The sequence below is a fragment of the Convolutriloba macropyga genome, chromosome 14, assembly GCF_964194025.1.
Source record: "Convolutriloba macropyga chromosome 14, txConMacr16.3, whole genome shotgun sequence".
Lineage (NCBI taxonomy): Eukaryota > Metazoa > Xenacoelomorpha > Acoela > Convolutidae > Convolutriloba > Convolutriloba macropyga.
In genome coordinates this window covers 1,064,639-1,079,506 of record NC_134481.1, presented here as the reverse complement: position 1 = coordinate 1,079,506, position 14,868 = coordinate 1,064,639, and the positions used below count along the sequence as shown (strand labels likewise).

General features: G+C 35.7%; 2 protein-coding genes across 2 annotated transcripts in view; both read right to left on the bottom strand.

Annotated features, from left to right (window-relative positions):
* Positions 1 to 14,868, bottom strand: part of LOC142352995 (large ribosomal subunit protein uL16-like) — a 130,215-nt gene that overhangs the window by 14,522 nt on the left and 100,825 nt on the right. The window lies entirely within an intron of this gene.
* LOC142353742 (U6 snRNA-associated Sm-like protein LSm6) lies at positions 18 to 555 on the bottom strand. Its single transcript, XM_075406087.1, has 3 exons — positions 390 to 555; positions 207 to 320; positions 18 to 140 (listed from the first exon to the last, which is right to left on the bottom strand). The coding sequence occupies exons 1-3, from the start codon at positions 523 to 525 to the stop codon at positions 109 to 111; spliced, it is 282 nt and encodes a 93-aa protein (XP_075262202.1). The 5' UTR covers positions 526 to 555; the 3' UTR covers positions 18 to 108.

The following is a 14,868-nucleotide window of genomic DNA, read 5'->3' as shown; positions in this document are numbered from 1 at the left end:
CACTCAGATCTCAAAACTGAAGGAAAATATAATTAGAATTGAACAAAAATCAACTACAAAACAAAATTATTATACATCAGTCCAAAACATCAAAAGCTGATCGCAATTTTATCTTCGTTTTGTTGTGCTGATATATAAAACTAAAACACAGAAAACCATTAAAGCATTTAAGCAGCTCAAAAGTTATCTTAGCTTTTAATACAAACCATTATTTCCTCGAATAAATGTATCTCCGTACTTTTTTCTCAGTTGACCGTTTACGTATTCTTCGGTCTGCTCAAGGGCAATGTTCATGTAACCATCGAGACATGCCAAAACTCCTATAATCACATACGCTTTTCTTTCAGAAACAGTCACTTAGAATAGGGAATTTGCGTCTTTAGACATACCTCTATAATCCACCCCGGAGTTCAGTTTTACAACAACAGGTTTTCCTATGACACTTTTCAGAAAATCGCGCGGCGTCTTTTTTCCAGGTGTTGTTGATTCAATTGACGGTTTTCCATTTTCAGCAGTTCCACTCATGGCAAATCTATAGAACACAAATTTATTATTATTATGTTGTCGTGGTTTTACAGTAAGAAACTGAGGGGAGTTGATCCCGAGTTTGAGTTTAGAAAATTAAATGCATTTATAACATCAATATTCCAATACACAACGCAGCGTTAAACCGTAAAAAAACACATCGCATTCCCATAAAGTTATTAACAGCAAAACAACTAAATGGGCAGTGTAGGTCAGAGTATAAATAGAATAAACTAAATATATTACGGTTTAAATTGACAGTTCTAATATGAAAACTTAAAACTTTTCCATGATGCCTTGCCGTACGACGCATTATTCGAGTTTTGTTTCAATAAATGAAAGAAAAACATTTTAAGATGTTTCTTTAGAACTATTGGTCTTGCATTCATTTCAATTGAATTTTAAGAAAAATTCACGTTAAGAAATTTATTATGAAGGGTTGAGCCTATATTCAGGATAGTTTTCTAGTGCAGATGAGTTTATTTTGTGATTGAAGCAGTACTTTTTGGTTCGCTAGCTGTAGCGTAGATTTGGTGTTGGTAAATGTAGTTTTTCGAAAATCGGAAGCTGGTTACTCGTAAGTTTCATAAAATAAATTAGTACTTTGTATTCCAAAAAAACTATTGGCAGAATTTGACGATTTAGTTTTAGATCAGAAGAACTGTCGTATTTTTTGCGATCGAACCACGTTTTTACAGCCCAGCTTAATCGTTTGATAAAGGAATTGTTTTTTTGAGTTCGCCAGTAAAAGGCCTGAGTAGTATAAATGACTTATCACTAAGGCGTTCAGAAGTAGTAGTCTTGTCTGTTCAGGGAACGGGCGTGAAATACGTTATCATAATTTTATCCCTCTAGCCATCTTGCGTAATACGTGTTTTAATTCTTCTTGAAAATTTAATGCGCAATCAAGATATATACCGTGGTATTTTACGCAATTGACATTTGCTATTTTGTAATTACCAATTAACAGATTGCTTCTTTTGGTTTTTTCTAATTTGGATTTTTTTGAGAATTGAATAAATTCAGTTTTTGAGTGATTGATAATTAGACGGTGTTTTTTTTAAAATTCAGATATATTTCTTAAGGACTGTTCAAGAGTTTGTGTTGCTAAATTAAGGTCCGTATTGTATGTAAGAATGATAGAATCATCGGCGTATTGATTTTTTTTGTATCAGCAGGCATTTGTTTGCTCAAGTCATTAATGTACAGGTTAAAAAGAAGGGGACCAGAAATTGATACCAGTGGGATGCCTTGATAGGACCCAATCCAATCGGATTCCACATGATTCACTATAGTTTTTTAGCCTGTTTGATAGATAACTTTCTACTAGATTTAATGCATTTTTGGAAAATCGTAATTCATGCAGTTCATGAAGAAGGATCTTGTGATTTATTAAATCGAAAGCTTTAGACAGATCTTTTAGAGCTGCAGTGATAAAAATTAATTTTATTTATATGGTACTTTATAGTATTACAAAAACCAAATTGAGTATTGGATAGCAGCCCAAACTATTCAAGATATTCTAAAATTTGCTCTCGAAGCAAACGCTCAAAAACTTTTGGCAGTGAGCTTGTAATTGATATTGGTCTGTAGTTCTCAGGCAAAGAGTTTTCTCTTTTTTTGAAAGTTGGCGTAACAATAGCCTTCTTAAGATCTTCAGAAAATTTTTCTTCTAAAATCGGTTCTTCTAAAAATTGGTTAAAAAGCTAATTAATTGGACCAGCTAAAAAAACCCATCTTCAAGAGCCCCTGTTGGGATATCTGATGAATCTGACGGCTTGTTTAATTTTAAATTGTTTAGAGTCAGTAAGGCTGCTTTTGTGGATACGAGTCTAAAATAAAAACTGTTTTGAGATGTCCTATGGTTGGTGGGAAAAAAGTTGCAAGCGCTTCCAATGCAATCATTTGTTCTTCAATCGGTTTTTTGAAGATGCTCTTGATGAAATCATTGCTATCTAGTTTAACTTTGGATTCTTGCGACCGTTTTTAGCGGGGCGTGATAGCGGATCACTTTAGTTAAAATTATTATAAAGATAAAATACATGTCTTAAGCGTCAAATGCCGTGTAAAAAATATCCCAATCAATTTGTTTCAGGTCTTGTAGGTATAAACTTTTACACTATTTTGATTTATCGAGGATATTTTTTCTTCTTGCAGGTTGCTTTTTATTTATAGTTACATTCGTTATAATTGCAATAGCTTTGTGATCCGATGTAATGGGCGAATCAAAAGTAAAATCATTGGAATGGGGCAGCTCATCATATTTGATTACAAAACCACTCAGAATTTTTCACCTTGTAGGTGATTTGTTGACCACTGATAGACAATAAGGTACAAGAATTGTGTCCATTTTGTTTCTTTCATTGGGGTTAAGGTAAATTATATTGAAATCGCCACATAATAAAACTTTTTACTTTGTTGTTATTCGATAATCTATTTGCAATGCTAATTCTTCGAAAAAAATGTCAGTTTTAGATTTTTCAGGACTATATAAAATATTCACAAGAAATGAAGGAAATTTTTTTGTAGGGCAAAGTGAGCTCAACCCAAAGTGTTTTGAACTCGTTGCCGTTTTTGGAAAATTATTTATGGTTTTTTGGATTGAAAATTTTGGTGATTAGCAGCATTACGCCACCCCCCTTTGACTTTTCAGATATTCGGTCACATCTGAAGCAAGAATAGTAATTGTTGTCTATGCAACATAGATTAATATCATCTCCATTAGTCAACGATGTTTCCGTTAAAGCAAATACAGTATTGTTTGAGCATTCTCTTAACAGTTTTTTCAGTTGTTCTCTTTCATTGACTAAACTGCGGCAATTTAATTGAAGGAAGCATAATGGATCTTTATTTTTTTTTATTTTCGGAGAGAAAATTTTCATAGATTAGCCGTGGCCCAGGATTAAGATCAACATCACCATAGTTCAATAGGTAAATGAATCATACAAATAGAACATAACTATCTAAAAATTTCTTATACATAATCAAAGCGCTACGTCGTAGAGCAAGGCATTTATTTTTTAATGAATAGAAACATTTTTCTACAATTCAGATATGCCTAAAGTGGTCGCCCCACTGCTGACAGAGACGCTGGATGACAAAAGGCCTCAAACAGCAGCAAGGAAACAAAAATATTGTTTATTGTTGATCATAAGGAGAGTTTCACGTTTTTCTACTCATTTCTGACCATAACATAGATCACGTTAGTAAGGTGAATATCTATAGAAAGCATTGTTGTTGTATGGATATGCATATGAGGAGTTGAAGTACTGTCTGTTTACAAGAGGTTTTCTCGACGACATTTTTTGTGGCTTGAAGTGTTAGAGATGAAAGTGTTTGTCGTTTTGGCATAAGTAGGATGTATCTCCCTGGTTTTCATGCTAAGACCATCGGAAGTTTCCGATATTATTCGCATTAAATGGTTTTTAGAAAACGAATCCCACTTCGATAATTTAGGTGAACATTGTCCTGATACAGTTTATTGTACTCGCTGTTCTCGTAGTCCTTTAAATCAATTTCGCGACCAATGTTATGTTTTTGCCCCGATCTCTTCAATCAATTTGTTGAAGTCCAAAATATAAATATCAGAATCCTTTTCTTAGTAAGTTCTGATTAAGTCACTGAACTCATCATACATCCTATTTTTTGCCTTATTTGCGCTTGTATCTTTCATCGGGATTTTTGTCATCAGGTAAAATTTTTCCGGATTGAATTTTTCCCGATAAAATTTGACCAGCTGTTTGTTTTGTTCGAATACATCTCTGGGTTTGCGAAATTCTTCGAATTTGAGAAAGTTGTTTGTCCCACCTTGCAATATAACTGTTTTCATTTTTGTCTCTGGGTATTTTTTCAGTAATTCCAATTTTTCTATTGTCGTCGAGCCCCTATATGCATGTACGATAATATCGGTTGGAATAGTTTTGTTGGTTTTTAACTTTCCGATAATGCTACTCCCCAAAATAATATTTTTTGCCTCCGGGGGTTTCTATTATTGAGAACGTTCTTACCATTTGTTCCTCTATTGATACCTGCGTGGTGCTAATAGAGCTTGCCTCGTTACTCCAGAGGCTGGATAGTTTTTGGTGGACAGAAGTAATGTAATCTTAAATAACTTTTCTTTCTGTTCTAATTGTTCATAGAATTGCTTGTATTAATCATACATTTACTCTCGATTGAGTTTCATGAAGGCTTCTTGAAGGAGTTTCATTTTTGATGGGATTTAAATTTGATTACTGATAGAATAAAACGATGGTAGAATTTGAGAAATAAGTCAGAGAGAATAAATCAGATTGAGAATAAATCAGAGAGAAGCTATGGTTTAGTCAGAGTATGAATGCAGAAAAACAATGAAATTAGAAGGTTCTTTTAGCTGTGAAGAGATCAACTGTTCAATAGAAAAGCGCAACTGTCTGAGGATTTGGTTTATGTGTAATAAAAAGATCGAGAAGTGAAAATTCAGTGAGGTTCTAGTTCAAGATTTCTGATCTTTAGATATCCACCTCTGTTGATCAGCTCTTTTGTCGGGGGGTCACTTCCCAATCAATATGAAGTTTTAAATTTTTTCCCTAATCTCACGTTTGTCTAAAAAGAAATTGCACAAAAAAATTGAAAATATATTAGAACAAACAGACAAATACCTGACAGAGGTTCAACTCACTCTAAATGCCGATAAAACAGAGATTTTGTTCTTTCACGAAATATACTAGCGTATCCAGACTTTACTTTTAAAGAAGTTATCAAACCAGCTCATGTTTGTCGTTATCTTGGAGTACAAGATGATTGAAACTTTACCTTTGAAAATCACCTGAACTCAGTTTTCAGCAAAATGGCTAATGTAATTCCTTTATAGAATCCCTTTCAATTAACTAGATTCTAAAATATCCTCCCAATTCTTGTGAAAAACTCAAAATGGTGGAACTGGTTGAATTCAGAAATTAGAGGCAAAGTTCAGCTCATAGAAGGATTAAAAAAAATTAACTTTTATAAAAGTGAAATGTAGGGAAGGCAGCTTCAGAAATTGCGTTAAAAGTTAATTTGAACCGTGATAATCGAAGTTAAGTGGTTTAGCCCCCGGTTTTATCTTAATTTGCGTTTACCAAGATAATTTGGTCCCAGAGTCCTTGCTCTGAATGTTTTTCCCAAACGCAGTGTTTGGTCCCATCGATAGCGTTGAACATCCTATTTACTCTCTGACATAATCTCGGTTCAAACGTTTGATTCATAAATTCTTTGCACAAAAAAATTGAAAATATATTAGAACAAACAAACAAATACCTGACAGAGGTTCAACTCACTCTAAATGCCAATAAAACAGAGGTTTTATTCTTTCACGAATTATACTAGCGTATCCAGACTTTACTTTTAAAGAAGTTATTAAACCAGCTCATGTTTGTCGTTATCTTGGAGTACAAGATGATTGAAACTTTACCTTTGAAAATCACCTGAACTCAGTTTTAAGCAAAATGGCTAATGTAATTCCTTTATAGAATCCCTTTCAATTAACTAGATTCTAAAATATCCTCCCAATTCTTGTGAAAAACTCAAAATGGTGGAACTGGTTGAATTCAGAAATTAGAGGCAAAGTTCAGCTCATAGAAGGATTAAAAAAATTTAACTTTTATAAAAGTGAAATGTAGGGAAGGCAGCTTCAGAAATTGCGTTAAAAGTTAATTTGAACCGTGATAATCGAAGTTAAGTGGTTTAGCCCCCGGTTTTATCTTAATTTGCGTTTACCAAGATAATTTGGTCCCAGAGTCCTTGCTCTGAATGTTTTTCCCAAACGCAGTGTTTGGTCCCATCGATAGCGTTGAACATCCTATTTACTCTCTGACATAATCTCGGTTCAAACGTTTGATTCATAAATTCTTTGCACAAAAAAATTGAAAATATATTAGAACAAACAGACAAATACCTGACAGAGGTTCAACTCACTCTAAATGCCAATAAAACAGAGGTTTTATTCTTTCACGAATTATACTAGCGTATCCAGACTTTACTTTTAAAGAAGTTATCAAACCAGCTCATTTTTGTCGTTATCTTGGAGTACAAGATGATTGAAACTTTACCTTTGAAAATCACCTGAACTCAGTTTTAAGCAAAATGGCTAATGTAATTCCTTTATAGAATCCCTTTCAATTAACTAGATTCTAAAATATCCTCCCAATTCTTGTGAAAAACTCAAAATGGTGGAACTGGTTGAATTCAGAAATTAGAGGCAAAGTTCAGCTCATAAAAGGATTAAAAAAATTTAACTTTTATAAAAGTGAAATGTAGGGAAGGCAGCTTCAGAAATTGCGTTAAAAGTTAATTTGAACCGTGATAATCGAAGTTAAGTGGTTTAGCCCCCGGTTGTATCTTAATTTGCGTTTACCAAGATAATTTGGTCCCAGAGTCCTTGCTCTGAATGTTTTTCCCAAACGCAGTGTTTGGTCCCATCGATAGCGTTGAACATCCTATTTACTCTCTGACATAATCTCGGTTCAAACGTTTGATTCATAAATTCTTATGACAATTGGTTAAAAATACTGTCTCATATATATTAAACCATAAATCGGCGTGTTAGGCCGTCACTTTCAAGTGTTTTTTCGTTTGAAGCCATTTAAAGTGTAATTTTTTGAAAGCTTTCGCATTAAAGAATTCGTGAGCTTGTTTTTAGGTTCACTACACTTCCTTCCCTTATGGAAGCATTATGCTCCACTCATTTTTAATTTAAAAACTCGACATCCATCAACGAGTTTCGTATAATTTACGTGCTCCGTTATCCATAAGCACGCATCTTATTTGATTTAATAACTGGAATCTCTCTGTTTGGCCTCCTTTATCAGGGTATATCAATAGAGATAGATGTTTGAATCACCGTTGGATTTCCTCATTCGTTGCTTTGGGCGAAATCCAAAGAAGATCGTATATTGACAAAGCTCTTGTACAGGGTAACTTTTTCTCAATCTCCTGTAGTCGTCGTGCAGTGAGCTTTTTGGCGTTTATCTCCGCCTCTAATTTTAACTCTAATTTTCTTACCCTTGAATACGTTTTTGAATATTTTTTCCGAGCTGCTTCTAGCTCCCCCTCGTATTCAACGACTTTTCAAAGAGCTGATTTTAGCTCCCCAGACAAAGCGTCTGATTCAGTTCTTGCTCAATCGCAGTCAAGCTGCATTTGCTGGAGTTGGCATTCAAACTCAACTAAACTATTATCAGCCTCAATTCTAGCACGAAAGTGCTCCCGAAGCTGTTAGGCAACGATTAGTTGTTGCTTTAACTCAACAACTTGCCTTTGTAGCATACTGTTTTCCTGTTGTACAAATTTAAATTGCTCCTGTAAAAGCAAGGAAGCAACTCCCAGCTTTTCGCTGTTTTCTAACCGACTTTCATCCGACTCAATTCCTGCGTATTAAAAGGCTGTCTCTGGGTTAGTTCTGTTGAGTATAATTCATTCAGGGCCACGACTGTTCTAAAACGGATTTCGACCACGCACATTATATAGATTCCTCATCGGACAACAGTTTTTACTTCGTACAGTTGCGGCAGATAATATACATAATCTCCCACTTCTGGTTCCATTTTGCAATCTAAACGAAACCAATATTAGACATGTTTAAGAGAACAAACATCATTCCAGAGATTCTATTGACCGTGAAAAGTTTTCCAACTGAAATAGATCTGTTTTTTCTTGGCTAACAGGACCCGCCTCAAAGGCCGTTTTGTCGGTACCCGACAACTCGCTTACTTTTGTTTCAATAGCTTCTTTTGAGACTTGTTTTTGTTTTAATTGTTGATTTTCCAGAACGGTTATATAAATAAGTTCGATTCACGTGTTAATCGGCTGTTGTGCCACTCTTGGCTGAGCACCGTCCAAAAATAACGTAGTTGATAAAATTATTCTTAAAAACGTTACTAGAATTTTTGCAGTCAAAAGCAATGTCATTAGCGTTAAGGTCGATTCCCTTACTAAGTGCTAAACTTTCAAAGTGTTTCTTTCCATGGGTTTAAATCAAGAAACTTCATGCTAATTAAAATCACTGGTGTATGTGTTGAAGTCTAATAGTTGTATATCTGTATACTTTCAATTTGGTCCCAGGAAAACTTCCCTTCCTGTTATCAATTTTCAGTTGTGTCTATACATTTGAGCTATAGGACTTTCGTCTAGCTGCTTCTCTCTGAATAAACCATCGAAAACTTCCGTAAAAATAGGAACTTCACGTTTGGGTTCCTCAAGATAAGACAACACTTGTGGTTTTCCTACTATCGTAAGGTTTCGACCAAACGGTACCCAAGAACCATTACCTAGTTTGAATACATTAGGGAACAATGGGTTGCACTTTATAAGGGTAAAATTTCTATAGAAAACCTTGGATATTGGGTTCATATAACGTACGTAGCTCTAATTATCATTTTGTCTTACAATAATCGGCACTTCCTCAGTACAGTAAATTAGAGCAGTTAATTCTAAGATTATTTTTGCACAATTATGAACGTGAAATATTGCACCTGCTGACTCTGCATGCAGTCCCATGACTCCCTCTTTACCAATGAAAAGAGAATGCGAATCACCGTTCCCCATTACAGCCAATGCGTTTTGTCTTTAAATTTTGTTCATTCTACATCTCAGATTTGACATTTCGTCAACAATTGCATGTAGACCATTAAATTCTTGGACAAATAACGCATCTAAACCACTTTTGCTGACATCTTGAGTAGTTACAGTGTATGTTGTTTACTGAAAATTTATATCGAGGCTAAATTAGTAAAAATAGACGTTTTGATGGTTAGTTTTATTTACCACTAGATTGTTTATTCTGATTTCCTCGGTTAACACTTGTATGACATATCTCCTTTTATCAGTGGTCCTGCCCATCACATAGTGATGAATACCCGCAGCAATCAGCTCTGCTGTGTTTTTTTCCGAGAATCCAGCAGGATTGAATAATTTTGTTATATTTCTTTTTGGACACTCTATTGGGTATAATCACGCTCGAATCTATCTCGCTCGTTTCCAAATGGGTCTAGGAAATTTATGTTTATCCTTTTTCTCTTTGCAACATTTGCGCGCTAAGTTTTCCAAGTGTTACTTCTGCGTTGATGACTACACTAACAGTAATGTTTTTTTCATAGGGGTTTGCCAAGCTACTGGATATGCCAATTTTACAACTTTGTTGTTCCCGCCATTCATAAAGGCGCCCCCTATTTTTAATTTATTTTTGATTTTTAAGTTTGACTTTTGTAACTTCCTCAATAGAGTGGTTTTGAACCTAAATTTTTCATTTTTAAACCCCGGTAAAATTACCCATATCCCTTGTAGCAATTTGCCACAAGCTTCGCTGGTAAGTGGATAGTACCTGGGAATCAGTTGCGAGTTTTCTTGTGTAGCTTTGTTTTTTTGGAACTAGTTGGCTGTGCTCCACTATCTTTAGATTTTGCTTCCTTCAGATATTTGTGTCTATCAGTTTCTCGATGTCAGGTTTAGGCTCCAACAAACCTTCATCAGATTGTCCCGCCTCTGGAATAACTTCAATTTGACTTGGGAGCTCTTCTGTTTTTGTTCCCTGGTCACTTACTCGAGTGCTTTGTTGCTCGACTTCAATTTGAATGAAGCCGGCCGTCCTCTTTTTTTGTTAATAGCCGCCCTCTTGGCTAATTTACTTTGTTTCTGGCATTCGTTTTGACGAAATTTGAATTTCCTGAGTCTCTTGTAATGCACTTTTTATTGTTTTTGATTTTTTAGGTCTTCAATGATGAAATTCAAATCATTTATTATTTCTCGTATAACAAGAGGACCAATATAGTACGACTTGAACTTTTTTGTTTGCCCTCGTTTTACTGATGGATTAAACAGCAAGACCAGGACCCAGTTTGTTATTTAGGTACAAACTGTTTTCGATTGTTGTAAGTTTCTTGTCCTTCTCGTTCCACTTCCATATTCAATTGTACAAGATTGTGGAAAAGCTGCAGCTCCTTTTTCAGGTTACCGACGTAGTCACTTGGGGTTGCAAAGACTTGACTTTGGAGTGTTTCGTACATGCAATCAATAGGTAGTGCACAAGGAGCACCAAACAGAAGAAAATCCTGTTTTTTGTTACTGTGTGAACAGAACTGCTATATGCCGTCATTATCAATTGAAGGTATTCACTCCAAGTGCTTTGTTCTCCTACGTATTTTGCCAATTTCTCCTCAATTTTTCGGTTCGTTCGTTCAATCACTGCATTACCTTGAAGGTGATACGCTCTTGCAGAGGTGCATTCAATGCCCAATTCCTTGCACATAATTTTGAAAATATTTGACATAAAATTTGTACCCTTGTCACTATGAAAATTGGCGGGGCAACCAAATCATGAAACCCAGCAGTCAACGAAAGATTTCTCGATTCCAGGAATGAAATTTTTGGTTTCCAAATGGGTCTAGGCACTTTATCTTTTATCCTTTTTCTTTTTGCAACATTTGCGCGTTAATTTTTCCAAGTGTTACTTCCGCGTTGATGACTACACTAACAGTAATGTTTTTTTCATAGGGGTTTGCCAAGCTACTGGATATTACAATTTTACAGTTTTGTTGTTCCGGCCATTCATAAAGGCGCCCCTATTTTTAATTTATTTTTGATTTCTAAGTTTGACTTTTGTAACTTCCTCAATAGAGTGGTTTTGAACCTAAATTTTTCATTTTTAAACCCCGGTAAAAATACCGATATCCCTTGTAGCAATTTGCTACAAGCTTTGCTGGTAAGTGGATAGTACCTGGGAATCAATTGCAAGTTGGCTTGAATAAAAACTGCTTCGTATCACCATGTGCTTTTCTTTAGGCTACTGACTGTGTATGCGGCTTGAAACGTGCATTAATTTAAGTGGATTTTAAAATTCTCATGATATAGTAGATAATACAAGAGCATGTTTATGGTTTTGAGTGCAGTTATCTTTTTCCCACAATCAGAAGCTAGAGGTTTCTTGCTAAATTTTCAAAATTATTTGAGGTAATTTCTATTTTGTTGCTTTTTATGGATTCCATGACAATGCAAAACACGAATATCTTACCAAAAACTGAATCTGTGTCTGACGTCATCTTCTCTGTGTCCTGTGCTAAAACAGTTATCTTTATTCAAACACGTTATCACTTTGATCTTCGTTCTTATCTTTATGCAAGATAATAATCCTTAAATTTGCTAGGTTTCGATCGGCTGGCAGCGGGTCGCGTACTAAATTTTTCTGATGTTTCGACTATTACTCGGCCACCAGGTCCCCCTTTCCGGTCTGAGTCTTTTTCATGGCTTGCTTGTCTACTTGAACTTTGTGTAATTGTTTTTGAACTACTGTGATTTTCACCATGATCTCTTGTTGTACTGTTGTTCTCTTTGCCTTCTGTTGCTGCTTTTGCCTTACTGGATGTCTCACCCGGAGTGCTGTTTGGCTTTGTTTTGTTGGAACTAGTTGGCTGTGCTCCAGTATCTTTAGATTTTGCTCCCATATTTGTATCCATCAGTTTATCGATGTCAGGTTTAGGCTCCAACAAACCTTAATCAGATTGTCCCGCCTCAGCATTAACTTCAATTTGTCTTGAGAGCTCGTCTGTTTTTTTCCTTGGTCACTTACTCCAGTGCTTTGTTGCTCGACTTCAATTGGAATGAAGTCGTCCTCTTTTTCTTCGTTAATAGCCGGCCTCTTGGCTAATTTACTTTGTTTCTGGCATTCGTTTTGACGAAATTTGAATTTCCTGAGTCTCTTGTAATGCACTTTTTACTGTTTTTGAGTTTTTAGGTCTTCAATGATGAAATTCAAATCATTTATTATTTCCCGTATAACAAGAGGACCACTATAGTACGACTTGAAAATTTTTTTGCCCTGGTTTTATTGTTGGATTAAACTGCAAGACCAGGTCCCCAATTTGTTATTTGGGTCAAAACTGTTTTCGATCGTAGTGATTTTCTATCCTTCTCGTTCCACTTCCATATTCAATGGTACAAGTTCGTCACAAAATTGCAGCTTCATTTTCAGGTTACCAACGTAGTCACTTGGGGTTGCAAAGACTTGACTTTGGAGTGTTTCGTACATGCAATCAATAGGTAGTGCACAAGGAGCACCAAACAGAAGATAATACTGTTTTCTGTTACTGTGTGAACAGAACTGAACTGCGATATGCCGTCATTATCAATTGAAGGTATTCACTCCAAGTGTTTTGTTCTCCTACGTATTTTGCCAATTTCTCCTCAATTGTTCGGTTCGTTCGTTCAATCACTGCATTACCTTGAAGGTGATACGCTCCTGCAGAGGTGCATTCAATGCCGAATTCCTTGCACATAATTTTGAAAATAATTGACAAAAAATTTGCACCCTAGTCACTATGAAAATTGGCGGCGCAACCAAATCATGAAACCCGGCAGTCAACAAAAGATTTCTCGATTCCAGGAATGAAATTGTTGGTTTCCAAATGGGTCTAGGAATTTTATCTTTTATCCATTTTCTCTTTGCAACATTTGCGGGTTAAATTTTCCAAGTGTTACTTCTGCGTTGGTGACTACACTAACAGTAATGTTTTTTTCATTGGGGTTTGCCAAGCTACTGGATATACAAATTTTACAACTTTGTTCTTCCCGCCATTCATAAAGGCGCCCATTATTTTTTATTTAATTTTGATTTCTGTTTTTGACTTTTGTATATTCCTCAATAGAGTGGTTTCGAACCTAATTTTTTCATTTCTAAGCCCCGGTAAATTTAACGATATGCCTTGTTGCAATTTGCTACGAGCTTCGCTGGTAAGTGGATAGTACCTGGGAATCAATTGCAAGTTGTCTTGAATAACAACTGCGTCGTATCACCATGTGCTTTTCTTTAGGCCACCGACTGTGTATGCGGCTTGAAATGTGCAGTAATTTAAGTGGACTTTAAAACTCTCATGATATAGTAGATAATACAAGAGCATGTTTGTGGTTTTGAGTGCAGTTATCTTTTTCCCACAATCAGAAACTAGAGGTTTTTTGCTAAATTTTCAAAGTTATATGACGTAATTTCTTTTTTGTTGCTTTTTGTGGATCCCATGACAATGCAAAACACGAATATCTTACTAAAAATTGAGTGTGTGTCTGATGTCATCTTCTCTGTCTGCCTGTGCTAAAACAGTTATCTTTTTTCGACACGTTATCACTTTGATCGTCGTTTCTATCTTTGTGCAAGAAAATAATCCTTAAATTTGCTAGGTTTTGATCGGCTGGCAGCGGGTCGCGTACTAGGTTTTTCTGATGTTTCGACTATAACTCGGCCAGGTCCCCCTTTCCAGTCTGGGGCGTTTTCATGGCTTGCTTGTCTACTTGAACTTTGTGTAATTGTTTATGAACTACTGTGTTTTTCACCCTGATCTCTTGTTGTACTGTTGTTCTGTTTTTTTGTGTTGCTACTTTTATCTTACTGGAAGTCTCACCCGGAGTGCTGTTTGGCTTTGTTTTAATGAAAGTAGTTGGCTGTGCTCCACTATCTTTAGATTTTGCTTCCGTATTTATATCCATCAGTTTATAGATGTCAGTTTTAGGCTCCAACAAACCTTCATCAGATTGTCCCGCCTCCGGATTAACTTCAATTTGACTTGGGAGCTCGTCTATTTTTGTTCCCTGGTCACTTACTCCAGTGCTTTGTTGCTCGACTTCAATTTGAATGAAGTCGTCCTCTTTTTCTTCGTTAATAGCCGGCCTCTTGGCTAATTTACTTTGTTTCTGGCATTCGTTTTGACGAAATCTGAATTTCCTGAGTCTCTTGTAATCCACTTTTTACTGTTTTTGAGTTTTAGGTCTTCAATGATGAAATTCAAATCATTTATTATTTCTCGTATAACAAGAAGACCACTATAGTACGACTTGAACTTTTTGTTTGCCCTGATTTTACTGTTGGATTAAACAGCAAGACAGGTCCCCAGTATTTTTTTTAGATCAAAACTGTTTTCGATCGTAGTAAGTTTTTTGTCCTTCTCGTTCCACTTCCATATTCAATGGCACAAGTTCGTGACAAAGTTGCAGCTCCTTTTTCAGATTACCGACGTAGTCACTTGGGGTTGCAAAGATTTGACTTTGGAGTATTTCGTACATGCAATCAATAGGAAGCGCACAAGGAGCACCAAACGGAAGATAATAGTGTTTTCTGTTACTGTGTGAACAGAGCTGCGATATGCCGTCATTATCAATTGAAGGTATTCACTCCAAGTGTTTTGTTCTCCTACGTATTTTGCCAAATTATCCTCAGTTGTTCCGTTCGTTCGTTCAGTCATTGCATTAACTTGAGGGTGATACGCTGTTGCAGAGGTGCAATCAATGCCCAATTCCTTGCACATAATTTTGAAAAGATTTGACATAAAATTTGTACCCTTGTCACAATGG